The sequence below is a fragment of the Salvelinus alpinus genome, chromosome 25 (assembly GCF_045679555.1).
Source record: "Salvelinus alpinus chromosome 25, SLU_Salpinus.1, whole genome shotgun sequence".
Lineage (NCBI taxonomy): Eukaryota > Metazoa > Chordata > Actinopteri > Salmoniformes > Salmonidae > Salvelinus > Salvelinus alpinus.
This window is the reverse complement of record NC_092110.1, coordinates 25,782,817-25,808,402: the sequence shown is the minus strand read 5'-3', so window position 1 is coordinate 25,808,402 and position 25,586 is coordinate 25,782,817. Positions and strand designations below refer to the sequence as shown.

The window sequence follows — 25,586 nt, the reverse complement described above, 5'->3', positions numbered from 1 at the left end:
TGAACTGGCCCGCCCGTTCCCCAGACCTGAATCCAATTGAGCACATCTGGGACATCATGTCTCGCTCCATCCACCAATGCCACGTTGCACCACAGACTGTCCAGGAGTTGGCGGATGCTTTAGTCCAGGTCTGGGAGGAGATCCCTCAGGAGACCATCCGCCACCTCATCAGGAGCATGCCCAGGCGTTGTAGGGAGGTCATACAGGCACTAGGAGGCCACACACACTACTGAGCCTCATTTTGACTTGTTTTAAGGACATTACATCAAAGTTGGATCAGCCTCTAGTGTGGTTTTCCACTTTAATTTTGAGTGTGGCTCCAAATCCAGACCTCCATGGGTTGATACATTTGATTTCCATTGATCATTTTTGTGTGATTTTGTTGTCAGCACATTCAACTATGTAAAGACAAAATTATTTAAGAAGAATATTTCATTCATTCAGATCTAGGATGTGTTATTTTAGTGTTCCCTTTATTTTTTTGAGCAGTGTATATATAAAATAAATATCGCTAGCAACAGAATAAACACATTTTGAAAGAAAAGAGAAGAATATCTTCTTTCTAATGATCAAATTACACTCACTGGAGCTCATTATACTCACTGGAGTCTCTGACATATGATTTCAAAAAGCACCCGCGAGTACGGGTCACAGCAAGTGGCGCTGGCTGCTGGTAACCTGTTTTGACTTGGACATACATTTTTGCCGACACATGACTAACCTTTGTTTACCAGCTAAACAGCTGCTATTAGCTCAAATGTTCTCCTAGCTAATAGGCTATGGTAGAGTTTATACTTCCTCTTCCATTTATGTGGGGAGGTGAAAGTAATGAAAAACAATCTACCAAATCTATTCATTTAAAACATGTGATTACTTCTCCTTGACATTATCATTCACCTGATAAGACAAGACAAGAAAACATGTATATTCTTAACATATGATGGGCCGCCTCGATGGAGGCCCCTGGGCAAGAAAAGGTTGAAGACCCCTGGTATAAAATACTAATCCAAGGCAGACATCAATAAGTTATCTATGTAATTGTTGGTGATTGAGTTAGCTTCATAGTAAACCAGCTGATGCTCTGAGTTTGATCATACCATTGATGCCAGTTCTTTGAGCCAGTGACCTGAAGCGCAGAGGATTTTCCCACACTGTATAGTTACGGTAATTGTGTTAGACCTGTGAAGTGATGCCTACCAGCCTTTTGGCGAAGACACAGTATTGTGTGTGTGCGCGTTTGTCTTAGTATGTGTGTTAGTGTGTGTGTGAGGGTGCACAATCTCACCTGTAGTGGACTTGGCGTGGTGGTGTATGTCCAGGAAGTCCTGCAGCAGCTGTGATTGGTTGGAGAATGGGGTCGGAGTCGAGGGGTCAGAGGTCAGGGGTGAGGTGGGCGGTGCGTCCCGTCTGAGGGTCAGCTGGAGGGTCTGCTCAGCGAACAGCTTCTGGATCAGACCCAGGTCCAAAGTGGACACGCCTCGACCGTTCAGAACCACAATCTCATTACCTGGTCTCAGGCCTGTGTGAGGAACACACAGTAAGAAATAAAGTCACACTACAGTAACAGAGATATGTAAGTAGTGTAAATAAACTCAGCAAAAAAAGAAACGTCCTCTCACTGTCAACTGCATTTATTTTCAGCAAACTTAACATGTGTAAATATTTGAATGAACATAATAAGATTCAACAACTGAGACATAAACTGAAGTTCCACAGACATGTGACTAACAGAAATGGAATAATGTGTCCCTGAACAAAGGGGGGGTCAAAATCAAAAGGAACAGTCAGTATCTGGTGTGGTCACCAGCTGCATTAAGTACTGCAGTGCATCTCCTCCTCATGGACTGCACCAGATTTGCCAGTTCTTGCTGTGAGATGTTACCCCACTCTTCCACCAAGGCACCTGCAAGTTCCTGGACATTTCTGGGGGGATTGGCCCTAGCCCTCACCCTCCGATCCAACAGGTCCCAGATGTGCTCAATGGGATTGAGATCCGGGCTCTTCGCTTGCCATGGCAGAACACTGACATTCCTGTCTTGCAGGAAATCATGCACAGAACGAGCAGTATGGCTGGTGGCATTGTCATGCTGGAGGGTCATGTCAGGAAGAGCCTGCAGGAAGGGTACCACATGAAGGAGGAGGATGTCTTCCGTGTAACACACAGCGTTGAGATTACCTGCAATGACAACAAGCTCAGTCCAATGATGCTGTGACACACCGCCCCAGACCATGACAGACTCTCCACCTCCAAATCGATCCCGCTCCAGAGTACAGGCCTTGGCATAACGCTCATTCCTTCGACAATAAACGTGAGACAAAACCGCGACTCGTCAGTGAAGAGCACTTTTTGCCAGTCCTGTCTGGTCCAGCGACGGTGGGTTTGTGCCCATAGGCGACGTTGTTGCCGGTGATGTCTGGTCATGACCTGCCTTACAACAGGCCTACAAGCCCTCAGTCCAGCCTCTCTCAGCCTATTGCGGACAGTCTGAGCACTGATGGAGGGATTGTGCGTTCCTGGTGTAACTCAGGCAGTTGTTGTTGCCATCCTGTACCTGTCCTGCAGGTGTGATGTTCGGATGTACCGATCCGGTGCAGGTGTTGTCACACGTGGTCTGCCACTGCGAGGACGATCAGCTGTCCGTCCTGTCTCCCTGTAGCGCTGTCTTTGGTGTCTCACAGTACGGACATTGCAATTTATTGCCTTGGCCACATCTGCAGTCCTCATGCCTCCTTGCAGCATGCCTAAAGCACGTTCACGCAGATGAGCAGGGACCCTGGGGATCTTTCTTTTGGTGTTTTTCAGAGTCAGTAGAACAGAGTCAGTGTCCTAAGTTTTCATAACTGTGACCTTAATTGCCTACCGTCTGTAAGCTGTTAGTGTCTTAATGACCGTTCCACAGGTGCATGTTCATTAATTGTTTATGGTTCATTGAACAAGCATGGGAAACAGTGTTTAAACCATTTACAATGAAGATCTGTGAAGTTATTTGGATTTTTACAAATTATCTTTGAGAGACAGGGTCCTGAAAAAGGGACGTTTCTTTTTTTGCAGAGTTTATTAATCAAAGTTAAATGAAGTGAACATACCTTCACTGAAGGCCAGTCCATCAGGCAGAACCTCACTGACAAAGATGCGGCTGTTCCTCTGTCCATCTATGTGCCCTGTGACTGCAAAGCCTGACATCAGAGATGAGAGACAGCGTCAACGATGGCTAGTAGAGTGCAATGACCATATATTTACAAATAGAGCTGAACTAATGATTTATAGGATCTATGAGGCAATGACACACACATACTGTTCCTGTCTGCTAGAGTACAGAACACCTACCAAAGTCTCCAGTGCAGGCAGGTCTCGTCATGTGCAGGGTGAATACATTCATTGGAAACACCTCTAGCTCGTCATACAACTGCACAAAGGAAACAACTCAGTCAGATAACACCTTCACACATAGGTCAGGGATGTTAAACACAAGTAAAATCCTCTGTGCATTTCCAGTGAAGTATTATGCTGAATAAGGTGTTAGCTCACCAGGTCGTGTAGGAGTTCGCTGGGTGCTGGGGTGCGGACCTCTACGTTCTGGGCCACACATCTGTGCAGTCTGAGACAGTGCAGGTTAGGGTCCAGCTGCGTCAACTGTGATAGGGAAACATCTGTCAACACCCTGAATGCAGCAATAAACAGCAAATACAACTAGTCTAGACCAGGCACCTGGTCTACACAAAAAGGCATATGACATGGGATGTGTTCACTGCAGCTCAAAGGTGATTAAGATGAAGTGGCGTCAAGTTTAATGAATAAAGTGTGTGTGTGTGTGTACATGTGTCTGTGCTGTGTGGGTGTGAGAATGAGCTAGCCAGCCATCCCACTGCTGTCACACCCGACACACAGGTTAGAGAGTGCATGGCAGTGTGTGTGTGTGTATACCAGACCCTAAGGGCAGGGAGTAGGATACAGACAATGAGACAGTGTGTGTGTGTGTGTATACCAGACCCTAAGGGCAAGGAGTAGGATACAGACAATGTGACAGCAGAGTAACTGTCTGGAACTGTCTACTGTACAAGCCATTAAAAAAATTACACGAGCTCTAACAATGGGCATAACACTAAATAAGAAATGAGGGGTTCACAAAAGGTACAAGAGCGTGGGTTGGTCAAATTACTGACAGATTGGAGCTTCTAACATGACTACATTGACAAGAGCTGTTTTCAATAAAAGCAGGCTTAATAAGAGCAAGGCATAACCTCAAGTAAAAGCTTTACTCATTAAGTACTGTTTCATAACTAAAAATAAATGTTCAGAGCTCTCAGAACCCTAATATTAAAACACTCACTGGGCCTTGACTCTCACCTTGCAGGCTAGGGAGACGACATCAGCCACTGTATGGTCCCGTCTCATAGGCACTTGGACGGCGTGGCTGTCAGGCATGTAAACACAGCTCAGTGTTTCACCACTGCTCTCCCATTGACCGCCCTCAGGGGGAGCCAGAGAGTAGTGGTTGGCCAGGCTGTCCAGTCTCTGACAGGAGGGAGAGAGGGAGAGCAAGAAAATGAGAAAGGGAGAGGAAGAAAGAGAAAGGGAGAGTGAGAGAAAGGAAGGAAGGGAGAGAGAGAAGCAGACAGATCAATAGGTTTCCATTAAACCGATGCAGAAACTGGCAGTGGCTCAAAGTTCAGTACAAAGATGTCATGCAATTAGCCATTTAGACATCACAGGACGCAGTTGTTCCGTATAATAGCCATCATAATGATGCTGTACACAAGGGAATTGATTACAGGGGGTTATTGGCAGAGTTTGTGAGGAGCGCGTCTAGCCTGGGCGACATCTACACCGATCTACAAAAAGACTGCATCATCATCATGATGATAATAGGCTCATTTAGTTCTGAGTGCCATCCAGAGGATTTCATGTTTAGTGATGGATTAATGGCTGCCTTGACAGGCTCCTTCATGGAGTCCATCAGGCCAATTATTCCCTATCCACATTAACAATGAGGTTGGGGTTAGTATTAATACTGGGTTGTCCTGCCACGGGGCCTCAGAAGCAGCAGTATTTGGGTTTTGGTTGCGACTCCATGTCTCTGAAGGGAAAACAGCCACTGCTGCATTAAGGGGTTGTGGGCGATGCCACAGTAACTACACAGACCACAGCTGCTATACAAGGCTCCACATAGCGAGTAAACACTCAAACATGTTTAAAAAGTCACAACCAGCAGAAACAACCAAGGATTCAGCAGCGCTTCAATGAAAACACTTATCACTAGAGAGTTGCTGTGTGGACTGAAGTAGAATAGTGGCGTTTTAGCACATTGGTAGACGACAGAGAGTGGTGTGTGTCTCCTGGACTCTGTCTGTGTGTCACAGAGGAAAATCTTGGGAGACATTCTCCCTCAGAGACCAGAGTGAGACTAGGGGACTAAGATCTCTTTGACTTGGCCTCTGTTTGTTGGGCATAAACATATGGTCACACGCGCACACAGAGAGAGTCTGGCGAGGATAACAAAGTGGCTTTCTGACCGAGGTTGCTGGAAAAACATGGTTGTACAAGAAAACAGTCATTTCATTTTCCAGCAACATGTCCATCTGGGAAGAGAAACCTGACAGAACGCTGCCAACATAAAGCCTACCAATGTTCTGGCCAAAGGGTTGCTCTAACCTTTGTGGAGACAAGCAACAGAGAGCTGGTTCTTTCACAACTTTCTGTCCACTCCTGTGGGTTAATGAGGTCATGTTTATACTTTCAGAGGGAGAGAAAAATGGTTGTCTTGGGAAAGGTTGCATAACCACCCTGCCTGCTTGTCTGTCCATCCAACATGGTGTGATTGGAAAATAACTGCTCTGTTGGCAGTTGGTGACCAGTCTGCCTCTTCACCTCAAGCCAAGTACATTTTTACATTTTAGTCATTTAGCAGACGCTTATCTATCCAGTAGTGAGTACTGGTCCCCCGTGGGAATTGAACCCACAACCCTGGTGTTGCAAGCACCATGCTCTACCAACTGAGCCACACGGGACTCAGTCATTAATTGACCCAGGCAGGGTTGTAACGGCCTGGTCATCTTTCCACAGGCACTGCCAAGCCTCAGCACGCGCCGGCCCTTAACGTGCGTGTGAGTGTGTGTGTCAAAACTCAAACCTATACTTCAGACTTTCCTCTCAGACTTTCCTCTTTCTAGCAGCGAACCACCACCATGAACCTTCGTAACCCTCTTTCTAGCAGCGAACCACCACCATGAACCTTCGTAACCCTCTTTCTAGCAGCGAACCACCACCATGAACCTTCGTAACCCTCTTTCTAGCAGCGAACCACCACCATGAACCTTCGTAACCCTCTTTCTAGCAGTGAACCACCACCATGAACCTTCGTAACCCTCTTTCTAGCAGCGAACCACCACCATGAACCTTCGTAACCTCTTTCTAGCAGCGAACCACCACCATGAACCTTCGTAACCCTCTTTCTAGCAGCGAACCACCACCATGAACCTTCATAACCCTCTTTCTAGCAGCGAACCACCACCATGAACCTTCGTAACCCTCTTTCTAGCAGCGAACCACCACCATGAACCCTCGTAACCCTCTTGCTAGCAGCGAACCACCACCATGAACCCTCATAACCCTCTTGCTAGCAGCGAACCACCACCATGAACCTTCGTAACCCTCTTTCTAGCAGCGAACCACCACCATGAACCCTCGTAACCCTCTTTCTAGCAGCGAACCACCACCATGAACCCTCGTAACCCTCTTTCTAGCAGCGAACCACCACCATGAACCCTCGTAACCCTCTTTGTAGCAGCGAACCACCACCATGAACCCTCGTAACCCTCTTTCTAGCAGCGAACCACCACCATGAACCCTCGTAACCCTCTTTCTAGCAGCGAACCACCACCATGAACCCTCGTAACCCTCTTTCTAGGAGCCACCCATCACACAAAAACACTTTCAACTCTGTACAGTAGCTCCAAGCAACATCCAAACACACACTACAGCCTAACACACACTACAGCCTAACACACACTACAGCCTAACACACACTACAGCCTAACACACACTACAGCCTAACACACACTACAGCCTAACACACACTACAGCCTAACACATACTACAGCCTAACACATACTACAGCCTTGAACCTTCGTAACCCTCTTTCTAGCAGCGAACCACCACCATGAACCTTCGTAACCCTCTTTCTAGCAGCGAACCACCACCATGAACCCTCATAACCCTCTTTCTAGCAGCGAACCACCACCATGAACCTTCGTAACCTTCTTTCTAGCAGCGAACCACCACCATGAACCCTCATAACCCTCTTTCTAGCAGCGAACCACCACCATGAACCCTCGTAACCCTCTTTCTAGCAGCGAACCACCACCATGAACCCTTGTAACCCTCTTTCTAGCAGCGAACCACCACCATGAACCTTCGTAACCCTCTTTCTAGCAGCGAACCACCACCATGAACCCTTGTAACCCTCTTTCTAGCAGCGAACCACCACCATGAACCTTCGTAACCCTCTTTCTAGCAGCGAACCACCACCATGAACCTTCGTAACCCTCTTTCTAGCAGCGAACCACCACCATGAACCTTCGTAACCCTCTTTCGTTAGGTTTAACAGAGAAATCATCAAGGTAATGAGTTCATGTTTTCTTATGTTTTTGTACCTCGGATTGGACACCGAGTCTACTGTGCACACTTGTATAGGACAGACTATTGGGCAACACCCAACGCTATTCATATGAGTTATTCTGGATATAATGACAACAAATTACCCAGTCTAGTGGGCTTATTCATAATATGATCTATTAATGAAATAACATGATAAATACATGTTGTTTTCCAAGTTACACCTGCAATGTTAAACAATACAAGTGGCTTGAATTAGCCTATTGAACATGAATTTGTACTGGAATAGGCCAACCCTTGAAAATCAGACATTCTCTCAATTTGGTGCTTGAAAGGTTATTGTAATTATTGTAGCCAATTTAGAAGTTCTCCTGCTCCCTTTATAATTACCTGTGATTTCGTTTTTGATACGTTTTTGTGAGCGATGCGGACATTTTTGTTTGTTGGTGTGGCAGAGGAAGAGAGGTGGTGACAGGGGGAGCACACGGCACAGGGGTACGGGCAGGAAGAGGGGGCGAGGTATGGACTACAGTACAACAGGTCTGACAGGACTTCTGGTTGAACATAGGTGGGATGGGGGTAGTGGTGGGGGGGATGGGAGGTGGATCTCACAGGTGTGATATGGCCTGTCACGGTCTCTGGAGAGTCAAAGATTTGTACAGGAACCCCATGATGACATTCCTATGGGATACAGGTGAGGGTTCGCTGGCAGACACTGTCAGAGTCCTTTATATCCCCCCATCAACAAACTGAAACTCCCTGACCCGACCGCTGATATGCAGCATTCCTGCCCTTCTTATAACATAGACGCAGACACCCACAGACGACCCCCACCCACCCACCCCTTCCTTCAGTGGATTAGGGAGTTAGATGACTGATTAATAGAAACATTGCTGAAACTAAGACCCAGAAAGACCCAACACAGGCAGAGAACAAACAGGAGACAGCAGTGTGTGTTGAGAGAGAACAGAAACAGAGGATGAAACGCATGGGGGCATAAATCCATACAGCTTCCTCTCTGATATAAAGGAGCCCAATTCTAAATCAAAATGGATTCCAGGAAATACTTCATCCAACTCCAGGACAGAAAGAGTAATGAGAAATACATCATAACACTTTGACAACAACGTTAAAGCTCGTCCTAAAGAAAAGATGTTGTTGTCCCTAGCCACATCAGCCACATGCTATTCTGATGCTGGGTGGAGCAGTTCATGGCTCCAACATTGGCCACATTCACCCTGGTCCCCTAATCTCAGACTCAGTCTCAATACAGAGCTTTGTGTCCAGGGAAATAGTGACGCGAGCCTACCGGATGGATATCCTGCCCTCTCTGTCTGTTCATTGTGACCCCTCATGTCAATCTTTATCTGTCCCATAGATCCCAACACATTCAGGACAAGTTGTTCTGCAGAGAGGAAGAGGAGAGCAGAAGAGCCACAGACACCAGAGGAACAATGCTATATGTGTATGAGAAAATGCCAGACAGTCTATTTGTAACAGCCTGACAACATGTTTGTAACCAGCTAATAGTTCCAATGTGTGATCCCAAGGGATTTAAAGTTACTGTATGTTACTGCTCAGATGGTGTGTATTTCTACTATTCACTCCTCACATTCACATACACACTGATTCTGAGTTTCCATCAGATTTACCTCAGTGTTTTACCCAAAAGGCTAAGACTTTTGTTTCCATCTCCATGGACCGGCACCCATGTCTCACTGGGCCATGGCCTCAGAGGACCTGCTCTGAGTTGGGGCCGAAGCCTGGACACCGGCACTTTTCAGGTGCCATTTAACTGTGAACATGGGTTATGGGTTAACCTTTGTATGGTTGACACCTTCTCACAAAGCAACTGTCTTGATGATGCAGAGGTTGTTGATTCTGCTCTTTACAAGGTGTCAATCATTTACTCCTCCCTGCTCCCGGTCACACTCCTGACGGAAAGAAAATAACACTAGAGCTTCTATTAACATAAACACTGGCGACAGATGGAAACTGAGCAAGACCGAGCTTTCAACACTCTCTCTCAGCACTTTCCATTATGACCTTCCCGTTGTGAAGCGGAGCCACTCACTACGTCACCAGAACCTGTCTTGTATTTTACCCCTGCTGCTCAGACGAGGGGTGGAATATTGAACACCAGGGGCTCTATTGGACACGGTGTCTAACCGTTACTAGTGGGTAACCAATTGGTTCTGGTAGGTTAAATAACTCATTGTGCACACCCTTTTGAGCACTTATAAATAAAACATTAGAATTCCTCTATGATCTTGGCTTTGTACATAATTGCTTATAGTGGGTTCTATTGCCCTTTAGATACAATGGGGTGCAGATTTCTCTCTTTGTGATATACAGATATGGCAGTACAGATAGACAGACACCTGCAGATTGGCATGAAAGGCATCTTAACTTTAATCCCACTCTGGTCCTATGTACAGGACAGACCCCAGCCCAAAGTCTGCAGTCAGACACAAGCTGCAGGCATGACCCTTAACCCCTGACCCCTGTACCTGGGAGATGTCATCCCACGGCTTGTCATCGTAATGCGTAACCATGAGGCTTGCTGAGACACATGATACTGTTGATCTATGTCTCAGCCATATGCGCTCACTTATAAAATCTAGCCTGTAGACTCTCAGTCAATGAATTGTATGATTGTTTGACACTTGTTTGATATCTAATCAGAAGTAGAAATCAAAACAAAATATATATGGTATTTTACATTTTTATATCCTTACTCCTAAAAGGTAATAGAAATAGATGAAACAGTCATATGAAAGTGTAACATGGACTGACCTCAGAACTAGTGGGTGGGAGACAGTAGGGTTGTCCTCCATCACTTTCAAAGATCTGCAACAGAGAGAAACACATGTTTCCTTGACTTGTTAAAATCCCTGTAGTCATCTATTAAACAGCGGTAACCCATAGCAGCAGACTTACACAAACACACACTTTGTTATTATGTAGCTAATTAAAAAGTGTGCAGTGAGGGCCTGGTGCTTTGATACTATTTCCATGTGGGCTGGGACTGGGGCTGGGACTGGGACTGGGAGTAGGGCTGACCCTGCAGCTGGGACTAGGGCTGACCCTGCAGCTGGGACTAGGACTGGGGCTAGGGCTGCGGCTGGGACTAGGGCTGACTCTGCAGCTGGGACTAGGGCTGGAGCTGGGACTAGGACTGGGACTAGGGCTGACCCTGCAGCTGGGACTAGGACTGGGGCTGCGGCCGGGACTAGGGCTGACCCTGCAGCTGGGACTAGGACTGGGGCTAGGACTGTGGCTGGGACTAGGGCTGACCCTGCAGCTGGGACTAGGGCTGGGATTAAGACTGGGACTAGGGCTGGGACTAGGGCTGACCCTGCAGCTGGGACTAGGACTGGGGCTAGGGCTGCAGTTGGGACTAGGGCTGACCCTGCAGCTGGGACTAGGGCTGGGGCAGCCTGTGAGGCTCCAGAGGGAGGCAGTAATAAGTAGTGTAGAAATACAGAATCAGGACTATTGTGTGGCAGGAGTGTGAGAGAGAAGAGATGAGAGGACAGACAGCCTGCCAGGGTAGAGAGAAGAGATGAGGACAGAGCCTGCCAGTGTAGAGAGAAGAGATGAGAGGACAGACAGCCTGCCAGGGTAGAGAGAAGAGATGAGAGGACAGACAGCCTGCCAGGGTAGAGAGAAGGGCGGGGGATTCCTCCTCCAGATCCCCTCTCGCTAACTCTACCTCTTAATCTCTCTCTTCTTGATCCCTTACCTCTCTATCTCCCTTCCTCCAGACTGATGTAAAGCGTGTTGTAGCAGGCACGCAGGTAGGCATGTGATGAGTCCCTAAGCCCTCTTGGAAGTGTGACTCAGCAGGTTCAGAAAGATGACTGATGACACCACTGCTCTACTGTACTTTAACACAGCTAAACCCAATACTCTGCTTCGCTTCAGATGAGAAATGAACAGGGCCTCTCCAGACAGATGGCAGTAGTAGTGATATACAGAGCATTGACCGCCGTCTACGGAAGTTATACATGCTGTATTAGGCACCGAGCAGGTTTTGTTATAGTAGCTGTAAACACCGCTGCCTGACTGCCGTAAAGCCCACTAACTTTAGAACTCTTAAACTTCTCCCACAAATCCCTGGGCCCTCCGGCCTGCTGCAGCCACTGAACCCTGGCCAGGCAGCTCATAGGGTAACGCTACACACCCTTGTCTAAAAGAGAGAGGCCTGTGTTGAGGGAGAGCTTTTGATTTTGGAATCACCAAGCAGGGAAAATAGGATTGGGGCTTAGTCAACTGAGATGACTCAATAAGAGGACTGTGGGACGTCGTGGGAGGGGAGCCGGTAGCTAATGTTTATAGAAGTAGAGAAAGATAGCTGGAGGGAGAGAGCCAGGGTAAGAGAGAGAGAAAAAGGAATGAGGATGTGAGAGAGAAAGTAAAGAAGTGAGAGAGTTTGGCATTATGAGATCTATTCTGAACAAAAATATAAAAATGGAACAATTTCAAAGATTTTATTGAGTTACAGTTCATAGAAGGAAATCAGTCAATGGAAACTCATTAATTAGGCCCTAATCTATGGATTTCACATGACTGGGCAGGGGCACAGCCACGGGAGCTAGGCCCACCCGCTAGGGAGCCAGACCCAGCCAATCGGAATTTGTTTTTCCCCACAAAGGCTTTATTACAGACAGAGACACTCCCCCACACTTTCCAGATGTACCTGGAAAGCCATCAATCTACAACTCCCCTCGAAGCAATTTGCCACTCTTTTTAATAGGCACCAACATCATAGAAAAGGAACAGAAACGTATCCCAACTGGAGAGCTTAGCTTTGCAGGGGAACCTGTGAATAACTGTGGGGCTGTTTAATATTTAGTGAACTTACACAAATCATCTGTTTGTCGCTGTAGGGCTGGGTACAGCAGGCTACAATTTACCACATATGGCTTTTAATAATTCATGGTACAGAACTGTTCCTGCTCATTGTGCGCTGTGAGCCACCTCGGCCTTCTGCGCTGTGAAACCAAACTGGGTCTCATTAGCTAGCCTGCTGGAGCTCCCAAACACACCACAATCAACATCACACACACACAGAGCCCTGCGGAGGTGGAGGGGTGACGAGAGTACTGGGAGCAGGGAAGACTCGGTTTAGTCTGCATTAAGGACACCTGGCCTCCTGTTTGGAAGAGCACTACAGAGAATCAGAAGCTGGCAGTTAGCAGCGTCTACATTATAGATGGGTGCTTAATGCTCCCTACAATCAAAGTCAGTCCATCAGTCAAAACCAGAGAAATCAAAGAGACATGGCCGTAGAACCATTTATGAATCCTCAAAGTGAAGCCTCCAGCTCAGACGCAACGCAAAATACTGTCTATATCAGAGAAAAGATTGTAGTGATGTTGTGACATTCACATGTACTGAAGTAAGCACTGACATCTTGATCTAGTGTACTACACCATTATCCAAATGCATTGGTTTTCATAATAGACTAGATCCTGGGAAGTAGGTCTGTTCCATGCCTTAGAAGACTCTGCTGGGCAGTACCTTCAGGGCATAGGGGGGTGGGAGCTGACAACATCAATAGATAATGAGAGTAATTACAACAACAACAACAACAAATATGAGCTTATTACCTTTAAAAAATGAAATCTTGTTTATGGGGTACAAATGCACACCAGGGCCCCATTTCAACTTTCTCTTAGAAATATGAAAAAGTCCTGCTTCAATTTCCTTGTAGGTGTGTGTGTGTTCTCTGTATGGGCATTTAGTGTGTCCTGTGTGTGCAGTATGTCCAGGTACCATACCTGTCCTGCGGACGGTCTCTTGTCGCGGCCCCTCTTAGTGAGATTGTCCAGGCCTTTGAGGGAGGAGAAGAGGCCTTTCTTGTTGCGTGATCTCTGGCTCAGGGACACAGAGCGCCTCCTCAGTGTGGCCTCATCCCTGGAACAGATCTGACGACATAACAGACATAACACACAGTCAGGACTAGGATCTACCTCTGCAGTCACAACCTGCTTCAACTTCAGTCTATATAGACACCCTCCATCCCAACCAGAGACTGACCAGTGCATGGAAGGAGGACACAGAGAAGATGCTCAGGCGTCCCAGGGCAGTCTTGGAGGGCCGGCTGGCTGCAGCCAACAGGCTCTTGGGGTTAGGCAGCTCGCCGCCCTGCAGGCTGGCCAGGTAACAGCGCATCCTGAACAGGTCCATGTTAAACTTCTCCAGGTTCTGCTCCCACTGCTGGATCTGTAGGAGGGAGGGTTGGAGAAATGAGGAGGGGAGAGAGAGGCGAAGGGAAGAGGGGGAGAGATGGAGGGAGGGAGGTCAGAGAGAACATTTAGGGTGCATTCCATCAAGCTGGGATTGCTTACAGATGTGGTGGTGGTGGGAGTGGGGGGCAAAAACTGGTGCTGGTTGAGGGCAGTAAGGTTGATGATATAGTGAAGGAGGTTTGTAGTGTGTGTGTATCTTATTCTCTGCAATAAAAGTCATGGGAGGGGGTTGACGAGCACCAGACCACCTTATAACCCTCCCCCCTAAAAACACACACAACACACTCACCAACACGGAGAATGAACACATGCGTTGAGACCCTTTTTACACCATGTACTGTAAAGTATGAGATGGTGCTTATTTGTAAGCTTGGGGGGTTCACTTTAATGAGAGAACTGTGGAGTTAAACGACTCTCTATACAGTTTACTTTTATAGTGCTAGTATGCAGCGAGTTCATTTACAATACAGACCAGTACGGAATCCACCCTCTCATTAACACTGATTCAGACTGATGGAATCCTTCATGGTAGGGGATGAGTTGGATAGGGGACCAGAACATTCCACCATCGAAACAGGACTGTAAAGACCAACAATGATCCTGTTGCACAATGATTTGTGTTCAGACAGAGCTAACACACGTAAAGGTTCAAACCAATAACATTATGAACACTATGCCCTTCTGGAGCCAATGTTAACCGGTGTACAGACATCTAGTGTATGGTCATGTGTCATTAATATAGCGTCATCCAAGGGTTAGAGTCTGAGCCGGGCTGTGTGGTCCTAAGTGTCATGCTTGGTAAATCCGCTGAGATAACCCTGTATCCCTACGGCTTCTCTAAGACTATTACAGTGGGGTATTCTGGGGGACAGGAGAGGATCATTTTAATTGGAGAGCAGGCATTACATTGTCAATTACAACTACAGCACCCGGTGTCACAGGAAGGCCAAGAAGATCATCAAGGACCTCAAGTCACCCGAAACACAGCCTGTTCACCCGCTACCATCTAGAAGGCAGAGACAATACAGGTGTATCAAAGCTGGGACCGAGAGACTGATAAACAGCTTCTATCTCCAGGCCATCAGACTGTTAAACAGCCACCACTAGCCGAGCTCCGCCCAGTACCATGCCCTGAACCTTAGTCACTGCTACTAGACGGGTACAACCCGGTACTCAACCCTGCACCTTACAGACTGCTGGCCTATGTACAGAGTCATTGAACACTGGTCACTTCAATCATGTTTACATACTGTTTTACCCACTTCATATGTATATGCTGTATTCTAGTCAAGGCTCCTCCTATATAACTACTGCTGTACACACCTTTTCTATTTACATACTGTCCATAATGTTTATACATACACACCTTTTCTATTTACATACTGTCCATAATGTTTATACATACACACCTTTTCTATTTACATACTGTCCATAATATTTATACATACACACCTTTTCTATTTACATACTGTCCATAATATTTATACATACACACCTTTTCTATTCATATACTGTACATACACACCACCATACACATATATATGTATATTCCGGACTCTGACATTGCTCATTCTGATATTTCAGAATTTGTCTTTTTCTTTTTTGTATTTGTGTGTATTGTTTAGTATTGTTAAGTATTACTGCACTGTTGGAGCTAGAAACATAAGCATTTCGCTGCGTCTGCAATAACATCAGAAAAATATGTGTACATGACCAATACAATTACATTTCAATTAGATGGACTCCTTTTCCCCCAGAGCAAAGACAGGAACGTTATGGTTGATACGGTTTAATATTGGACACCGCATGGCCACAATTGGAAGCGCCACACACAAATCCATGTCTGATCGATTACATCTTATTTACATTCTGTCAGGCAATGTTAATCCATCATCATATCAAAGAAGCATGGCCATTATCAGATTGAGAACCAGAAAGAGGCTGGCATGGATGTGTGTGTGTGTGTGTGTGTTTGTCAATCTCTTTACCGCTGAAGGCATATTGTACCCATCTGGCCCTTACAGCAATCCTATTTACTCCCATTTCAGTTCCATTAAGTGGCCGAAATTGGCCTTTTTTCTAAGACATACAGCCTCCTTTGACTTTCCCCCTCTCTCTTAATGATTGTACATGCCAACCTGAGTATGACTTCACTATGGAGGGGAATAGAGAGACTTCAAAAAGGCACTGATTTTGAGAAGGGGAGGGTAAACATCAAAGTGCCCTCTCATAGCCCAATCACCCCCATCCTAAATCCATCATCAGTCGTGGGCGCCCGTCTCAGGGCCTAACCCCGCCCTCTCCCCTCTGACCCTATCATTGGCTCCAGACCTCTATGTCTCGAGGTGCTGTGATAGCTAACAGAAAACAGACACCAAGTCAGTTTGGAAGACAGACACTGCCCTCCATGTCATTCCCATTGGTCATGACAGCCATGAGCCATTCATCTTTTTCACAGCTATGTTACCTCATTGATAAGAATATTACAAAAACATAGCAATATCCACCTTCAGACAAAGCAAAATCCTGGATGTTGAGCTTTCATGTCTTGCAGTCAAGGTAGATGTCTTTGCACTCACAACCTTCCAAACACAAACATCCAACCATCACAAACACCCCCCACAATGTTGCAAGTCCAAAATCACTATCTGCTAATTCAGAGTTGAAATGCTTTGAAGCAACCAGACCCACCTCCGAAGGAGGAATTACTGCACTATAAATCTGATATATACTCTTAAGTAGTTGGGACTGTTGAGGGGGCTGAAATGAGGGGTGGGCAAGCTAGCTTGGTGTTGAGTCTTTAGCCATCTCCATGGCTCACTACATTATATGTACAGGACAGTTTTAGCTGTGGGGAGAATCAGTGATTGGTCTGTTTTTCTCCTCAGGCAGGGTGTTAGAGGGGCTAATGTTGAGAGGTCATTATATAGAACAACATCTGGAATCCCAATCTGATGCAATGGGAAGCAGCAGCCTGCCGCTCCTCTCCTCTGAGTATATGTTTGGACAGCCATTAGCTACATTTAGGCTACTTCTCCCGCTTCCGAAAATAAGACATGGGATTTTAGTCGCGTGGGTTGATTCACAGCTCATATTTTTAGAGCTGCTAGATTCCTAACAAACACACTGAACAGAACAGATCTGCCTGGGACACTAACCACTGCTTCACTGTGAGAACACACCACTATCAACATAACCTCTGATCATCATCTACCTCATCCTCACCTGGTTCTCGATGGCCTTCCTGTTCTTGGGATCACTGACAATGGACAGCTGCAGCTCAGCCATCTTCTTCATCTTACCGTCCATGTCTACCTTCTGCAGCAGGCCTCTGATCTGGCTCCTCAGCAGACGTACCGTGTCCTCCTTCCCATGGCGCTTAGCGAACAGAGAGGCACTTGCAGAGTGGATGGCTGTCACCCAGTTCTCCAAGTCTGTCTGGTTGCTAGCCTGAACACACAGAGGTGAAGGTAGGATATTAGATGGATGTTTGAGGTAAGACCATAAATGGTAAGACAAGATTATTACTGAAAGAGAATTCGTCCTCAATGGCTTATGTGATGGTATAAGCACTGCAAGATGCAGCGATGATAGCGATGCCATGAACGACATGCTTCCGGGTTGGGCTCTATATCTGAATGATTGACAGTTATAAGAGCAGAGCACTTTGCACCCATATTGTGTTCCCTATCTTCCTCATGGCATATTATCATCTTCATGCCAGATTTTCCCAATTTTCCCATCTATACGCGATTATGTAATTTCACAGTCAATACAGTCAATCTTGAAAGGATCATATAGCTTGACAAAAACGATTACATTATCAGAGGACATGGTATGAAATGTGATAGGAATATGAGGGAGAAGTGATTCATGTAGGACACATGAGGGAGAACACAGGCTTCTATGGTGCTTCATTTTATAGACTTAATGGTTTCCTGACCTCTTTAGAGTTTCAGGTGATGTTAAATCCACTTGACCATTTTATCAGCTTTACTCAGAACACCACAACTGGGATTTCATGCAATACCCTCAGAAAAGAGAAAACTAGTGAGGCCAAGTCAGGCCTTAAGTCTCTCTGCATCCAACAGTGGAAATAAGGTCAGCCATACAAACGGAAAAGCTCCAACTGGAGAGTTAAATTATAATCATTTACGAGCTAGAACCATTCAATTGATCTGCTAGATTATACAGTCTAAAAATACACAAGTGTGTGTGATTGTATGTGTGACTATATTTGTAAAACATCTCCGTCCACTACTATACAGTGTGAATATGCCGAACAGTGCGTTTGTTCCCTATTGTTCGGCTGACACAGTCAGTGTAATCTAGCAGTAGACTACACCAATCTGCTTGGCTGCCCAAGCAGGAAGAGGCTATCAAACCAGGCTGCCACAGTAGCGCGGGACACGCTTTCCTTTCCAACGACAAAAAACATTCCCCACTAAGTAACAGCTTCTGCTCCTCATTTGTGTGTTGGATTGGCTGGAACACTAAGCATTTCAACAAGCAGAGCAAAGTGATGGGGGAAATCAGAGCACTAACGCCATGATGTGCTCATGAAGCTACCGCTAAGCTAACAACACGCTAACGCCAAGCCAATGCCGCACAGGCTCTAGGATGGAGGAACCACCAGCTGGACAGAACAATATAGTTGTAGTGTGACATTTATGAACACATGAAGATTTGCTGTAGCTATACAAACATATGGAATGTTTTTTCTGAAAAAACTGTATCTACAGCATATCCATCCACTTGGGGATAAATACTGTGGACATCTACATTCTGTAGTTTGATAGTGAGTTTGAAGAGGTAGACCTCACCTGGAAGAGGTAGACATCCCCGTAGGTGTTGCTGAGACAGAAGACGTTCTCCTTCTTGGGGTGCTCAGGAATGGCCTGGACGATACAGTCCTCTGCAAACAGGGCGTAGCGTGGAGACAGCTCCTGCTCTGGAGAACCCTTACCATAGGTCTCATAGAACAACAAGGTACAACCTGGAGGAAGAGGTTGGTCATTAGAGGGAGGAAGAACACAGCTCAGAGGAATGTCCTCATAACCTGTCATTTATTTGTCTCTGCTGTTCTTCAGTCACTTACAGTAAAGTGGAAGGCTGAAGGACACACACACACTCTCACGCTCCTGGCCTGAGGTTTATCTATTTAGCCGGTAAATGCAGCAGTAAAATTCCCTGTAAGCTTTTAGGATAGCAAAGGATCAGTGTACGATAAATGTAATGCACAGGCTAAGTAAAGGAGATGGACTCTGCAAAGGACACACTGTAGTCTTCCAGAAAAACCATGTGAAGAGCTGCTGCTGCCCTCTCTTAAGTGATATGTCTGGTTTTACTTCAACTTTAAATGTGATTTAAAGTTAGAAACGGACATTCCCCTCTGTCGCACAGCGTAAATTCCATTTCAGTTTATGTATTCAGCAAACAATGTAGTGGTTATATCTACTGAACCTGAGGATGTAATGCCTCCAACGCTAAAGTTCAAGTTACACTTTGACCTTTAGTTGCCCTATAAACCTCCTCACACCTTTAACTCACCTTTCAATGTGACCAAACCTATTAAGCATCAAGCTCAACTCCATTTCAGTGAGGTATTGAAGGTCCAATTCAATGTGTATATTGACTGGACTTTAGATTGCAATGTCACAAATCTTCTTTCTCTCTGGCCACCCACGCCTACTCACCTTTCAGGGTGACCCAGTACTGTTTCCACTTCCTGCGTGTGACCAGCTCCAGCTTCCTTTCCTTGTGCAGGGTGAGGAGGGGTTTGAAGGAGAGCCAGCCGGCCCTGCGTACCACCCCCTGCTCCTTTTCAAAGAGCATGTCCAGCTGCTCCAGAGAGCCCCCTGCAGATTCACTGCTGCTCTCCCCCCCTTCTGTCCCCGTAGACGGGTCTCTCCTCTCACCGCCTCCCCCTGCTCCTCCACTACTGCCCTGCCCCATCCCTGTCTCCAGCTCCTGCATGAAGTTCTCATAGATGTTCTGGTGGAGGGCATCACTGCTGTGGTGGAGGGCCCCTGCAGACTGGGCCCGGGAGGCCCCAACATTGCCAGGTCCGCCAGGGTACCACAGGCTGGATACCTGGGAGGGAGAGCTGGTGTCAGCTGTCAGGCCGTCCACTCCACTGTCAAAGGCCTCGCTGCCGTCCTTATACCTAGGCTCCTGGAAGGGCACAGAGATGAGAATAAGGTGAGGAGAGAGATGAAGTGAGAGTGTGAGGAGAGCGTAGGGAGAGAGGATGGGGTGATGGGAGTGTGAGAGGAGATGGTAGAGAGAGACGGTGGGGGGAGACTGTGGAGTGAGAGTAGGGATGGGGGGGTGAGAGTAGGGAGAGAGGGTGGGGTGATGGGAGTGTGAGAGGAGATGGTAGAGAGGGTGGGGGGAGACTGGAGTGAGAGTAGGGATGGGGGGGGTGAGACTGTGGTGAAGTAGGGAGAGAGGGTGGGGGGAGAGTAGGGAGAGAGGGTAGGCGGAGACTTTGGGGTGAGGGTAGGATGAAGTGCGACTGAAGTTCTTGAGTCTGCGAGGACACCCTGGCTTCCTGATCTCAGTAGAAACACTACTTCATGTGATTGCGCTCTTTCAGGGGTAATGACATCCCACCTGCACTCCACTAGATTGCAACATCGATTCTCCCCTGGCAACTGGGTTGGGTGAACTTCAAACACAGTGTTCCAATGCCCTTCCAAAGCAACCCTTCCTCAGTCTCTCGCCGAGTCTACCCCCTCCTCTCACTGTCTGCCAACCTCTCCTTTCCTTTCATGTCCGTCAACCTCTCCCTTCTAGCCCTGTCCGTCAACCTCTCTCTTCTAGCCCTGTCCGTCAACCTCTCCCTTCCTTCCCTGTATGTCAGTCTTCCAAATCCTCCCCCAGTACCTCCCCTACTCTCAGTCTACCCTTTTTCCCCCTTAGTATCCCATAGTCTCTGCTTTCCTTCCCAATCCACCTCTCCCTCAGTCTCCCGCCGTCTCCCCCAGCTGTTTCTCATTAGAACCTGGGCTGGGCCTGAGTGGCTGGCTTGGAGGGTGCAGCGCAGCGAGAGCTCTGAAGCCCAGGTGGAGGGCAACGAGAGCTGGAATTAGTCCTGGTTTGGGTCGACTCGTTGAAAAGAGGCTCAGTGGCCAGACTTTGTGATACATGGTGAAATATGGTTCATTGAGCCAATTGGAAGCTGGCGGTGATTAGGTGGCCATGGTGGAACTAGACCCAGCGAAGAACTCCAAACAGGGGCAGTACCAGGCCAGTGTGGACCCCTGAATCAGCTATGTGCTGGGCACCACAGAGTCACCAGAGTGCAGAGAGACCCAATGAATGTGTCAGCATGAAGCTATAACAACTCTGAATGTCTCCAACTAAACTATACAGAGCTCAGTTGGAAACATCATGCTCCAACATTTGCCCATGAAAAAGTTTGAGTCAGAACACTAAAAGAGACCGTTTATCTAAACAAATATCACTCTGCTCATTACTGCTCATTTTGTCACCAAAGCCCCATATACTACCCACCACTGCGACCTGTACACTCTCGTTGGCTGGCCCTCGCTTCATACTCGTCGCCAAACCCACTGATTCCAGGTCATCTACAAGACCCTGCTAGGTAAAGTCCCCCCTTATCTCAGCTCGCTGGTCACCATAGCAACACCTACCTGTAGCACGCGCTCCAGCAGGTTTATCTCTCTGGTCACCCCCAAAACCAATTCTTCCTTTGGCCGCCTCTCCTTCCAGTTCTCTGCTGCCAATGACTGGAACGAACTACAAAAATCTCTGAAACTGGAAACACTTATCTCCCTCACTAGCTTTAAGCACCAGCTGTCAGAGCAGCTCATAGATTACTGCACCTGTACATAGCCCATCTATAATTTAGCCCAAACAACTACCTCTTTACCTACTGTATTTATTTATTTATTTTGCTCCTTTGCACCCCATTATTTCTGTCTCTACTTTGAGCTTTCTTCCACTGCAAACCAACCATTCCAGTGTTTTTAGTTTTTATTTTACTTGCTGTGTTGTATTTACTTCGCCACCATGGCCTTTTTATATTTTTATTTATTTATACATATATTTGTTTGCCTTCACCTCCCTTATCTCACCTCACTTGCTCACATTGTATATAGACTTATTTTTTTTCACTGTATCATTGACTATATGTTTGTTTTACTCCATGTGTAACTATGTGTTGTTGTATGTGTCGAACTGCTTTGCTTTATCTTGGCCAGGTCGCAATTGTAAATGAGAACGTGTTCTCAATTTGCCTACCTGGTTAAATAAAGGTTAAATAAAAAATAAATAAAAATTAGTATTCTGTTCTGAAGCCTGGGGTTGCCCAATGCCTACAGATACAAACATTTGATGTGTGGTAGAGTTTAACAGAGAATAGGGATGTGATTGCTACTCTGATTGACCAGAGCTTGTTGGGGTGTTTCTCATGGACCTTTGAAGCTTTGCTGGGAACCTGAACAACTTCAATCACAGTCCCTCAAAAGCCCCTGTCCTTCTCATTGAAAAGGTCAATAAGTTCAATACTGCATGGTCTCTCCCCAAACCCAACACATTGCAAGAGATTACCAGGGTTTAAGATAGTGTCGTGTCTTTGGCATCATTAAACTGAAGACTTACTTGTAGTTTATCAAATCAATTCTCTGTACTTATTACGTGATTAACTAATCAGGTAGATGTAATTAACTAGGATGTCGGGGCACCAAGAAAAATATTCAGATTACAAAGTAATAATTTTCCTAATATAACTTTCAGATATTTTAATATCTGATCAATTAGTCTTCTCATTAATGAATTATTCTTTACCTCACGTTAGTCTCATTCCAAACGTCGTAAATTGTTGGTTATCTGCACGAACCCAGTCTTCACTATGAGTCATCCATACATCAATTGTCTTAAATCATTTATTTACTAACTAAATAATCACAGAAATGCACAAACAGTAGATATAGTTACAAGGAAATGATAGCGGATGTGCCCTAGTGGGGTAAACCGGCATCGCGGCTTGGTGGACAAAAGGGAAGTGGGGATCGACTGAGATAAGACACTACAAAGTTGATAATTATAACAATTGAAATGCTAATACTTTGCACATGAACGCTCACTCATTCGGGAATAATTGCAATCAATATATATATTTACGCTCAGTGTGTCGTCTTGATCTCTGTTGGAAAGTTTGTTTTTGTTGGAGAGTTTGTCCGCCCTCTCTCTATCTCTGCCGTGGTTAGAATAGATAGTTCAGAGTAACATTCAGCAATGTTGTTATAGAGTATATGTTTCGGTGGTTGTCGGTCTTCGCATTCAATGATACCGAATTCCTAGCTGCAAACTAGTAATTAGTATCAAAGATTTGTTCTTATTCTGTCGGTTAGATAGTCTAAGAGTTTAACCACGTGGTATGGTTAAGTATTCAGCAAGAGAAATGCATGGTCTCTACTCAAACCTTAGCCCTCTGTGATGAGGTACTGGTCATGATAAATTCCCAAGGTGGGGGTTATATTCGGGAGAGCAGAAAGGGGCTGTCCCACAATGCCAGATCAATGGCTGTGCTCATGGGGCGGGCCTCTGATTTAGTTAAACTCCAAAGGGAATTGGAGTTTCCTTCATTAAACAGTCTAAAATCACATTACATCATTTCACAAGTAGTTTCATCTTTACTCATTCATCCCATACAACAATTAGATGCAAGTCCCACAACCGAGACTCTTGTATAAACAGGGTTATGGTAATGTGGCTGTATTGTCTCTCATGAGTTTCACAAAACTGTACCAAATGGACCAGTTCATAGCTGGCTACTTCACCGACCTTTTATACATTCTCCAGAACATGAATATTGTTCAGTTCTCAAGTTCTGTGAGGTGGAAGAAGTTCCATTGTTCTCTATATGAAAACTCACTCTCTCTCTATACTGTCTGGCCATGAGGAAGAATCTCATCCAGGAATTTATGACCTGCCTAACAGCAGCCTGGGTGTAGGAGAGAGAGAGGGGGGGGGGGGGGTGCAGAGAGTGGAGGATGGTGCTCGCTGTACCCAAAGAGGGCAACGTCATGACAATAGGAACTAATTTAGAGTGCACGCTCTGGTCCCAAGAGAAGTTAACCCTCTTGTGCCAACGCCGGTTACACCCAGATATTTTACTTAGACCCTAATGCCCTATGAACGAGTACCTATCCATACAGTACACACTAGTGGATTGGGTCTCTGGAGAGGAGGACAGAGTGTTGAGTAGAAACCCAGAGCAGCGCCACCAAATCATAATCACCATGACGACCACATCATTAAGAGTGGGGTGGGGTTTCGAAATCTTCAGCTGGGAATTAGTTTCAGTAACAGAGATTTCATAGGCTTACAGTAATTATCTTGGAATGGTTTGAAAAGCATTTAAGTTTACAAGAGAATTAGGGCATAATGTATGATTTAAAGCCTCAAAGTCACGGAGGGCCACGTTTCAAGCCGTTTTTAAGCTAATTTGGGAATATCTAACACACATTTTTTAGGAATTAACTACTTAGCTTTTGTTGCAGAAAATATGACTATGTGATTACATTTATGGGGCTTAAATGCTCTAAATAAACTATTACAGACCCATAACACACATTTACACAAACACACTCTATCCAATGATTTGGCATACAAGTCATGGTTATTCTAATACTGTACAAAACAGTCTGGTGTCATTTTACAGGTCCGGTTCTCAGCTGTCTGACCCATACTGCAACACTGACCTGCTGTACATCATACAGACCTGCTGTCAACTGGTAGATAACATCTATTTTCAACCACTCACACAATATCTCAATGAAATACATACGAGCTTGTACACTAGAGAAAACAAATCACTGTTTCAATCTCCACTGTGTAACAACAATCATCTAGACCCAAACTGGAGGATATCGTCTGATCATAACAATGCACTCAACAGCAAATGATATACAATGGAGCTATGCTTCCAACACAGTGCATTCTACATATTCCTTTCATTGGCAAGATGTTGCTAAAAACACTAAACTGACATGACCTCTTGTACCCACCCAGACGTAGTCATGGAATCTGCAGACCCCTTGGCTTTTCATCCTTCCTCTCCTTCCCTCTGTTTCATGCCTTATTCTCCGGTAGACGACTGCATCTCTAGTCCCTACACAATGCACCATCCGCTTCCCAAATTTCATTCCGCGGTACCCTGTGGTTCCCTGTACTCAGACAGCTGGTATTGTGGTACTCGGGATCGGGGACAACGTTGTGTTCCTGGTGAGACGACACTGACCAGTAACAGTCCCCAGCCAAGTAACTGTCAGAGAGTTGCTTCCTCTGCTGCCCCCCCTCCCTCACTAACATGGTTGGAACACTAGTCTGTGCCAAGCACTGGGAGACTCCAGAGTCATCATATTCTCCTGTGGAGCCAAGGAACTGCAGACAATCACATCTCAAAACAGGGAATTCTAAGGAGATTAGACACACCTGATGCAGCTAAAGCAGTACCTCCATTACAGATTGACCACTAGATATATGATATGGCTACAGACCTAACTGCAAACACGCTGTAGGCCTACTGGTTGTACATAACAAGCCATGAAGATAGGGTGTATACAGATCTATGAAGGACAACATCAGTTTAGAACCTAAGCGGAAGCGTTTCCTTGCCACTGGCTCGGTTTGCTCATTGTTTAGTACTTTGTGACACTTTGTGACAAATGTTTCTGTTAACA

At 46.0% G+C, this 25,586-nt stretch overlaps 1 protein-coding gene across 1 annotated transcript in view; it reads right to left on the bottom strand.

The window, feature by feature from the left end:
* The window catches only part of LOC139553730 (rho guanine nucleotide exchange factor TIAM2-like), a 106,544-nt gene that overhangs the window by 36,976 nt on the left and 43,982 nt on the right, over window positions 1-25,586 (bottom strand). The window contains exons 4-14 of the mRNA XM_071366335.1: window positions 19,569-20,046; window positions 18,696-18,868; window positions 17,098-17,322; window positions 13,661-13,846; window positions 13,402-13,548; window positions 10,412-10,465; window positions 4,349-4,516; window positions 3,530-3,634; window positions 3,329-3,407; window positions 3,088-3,177; window positions 1,286-1,519 (exon numbers count right to left, since the gene is read on the bottom strand). Coding sequence (XP_071222436.1) covers window positions 1,286-1,519; window positions 3,088-3,177; window positions 3,329-3,407; window positions 3,530-3,634; window positions 4,349-4,516; window positions 10,412-10,465; window positions 13,402-13,548; window positions 13,661-13,846; window positions 17,098-17,322; window positions 18,696-18,868; window positions 19,569-20,046 — 1,939 coding nt within the window. The remainder of the gene's footprint in view (window positions 1-1,285; window positions 1,520-3,087; window positions 3,178-3,328; window positions 3,408-3,529; window positions 3,635-4,348; window positions 4,517-10,411; window positions 10,466-13,401; window positions 13,549-13,660; window positions 13,847-17,097; window positions 17,323-18,695; window positions 18,869-19,568; window positions 20,047-25,586) is intronic.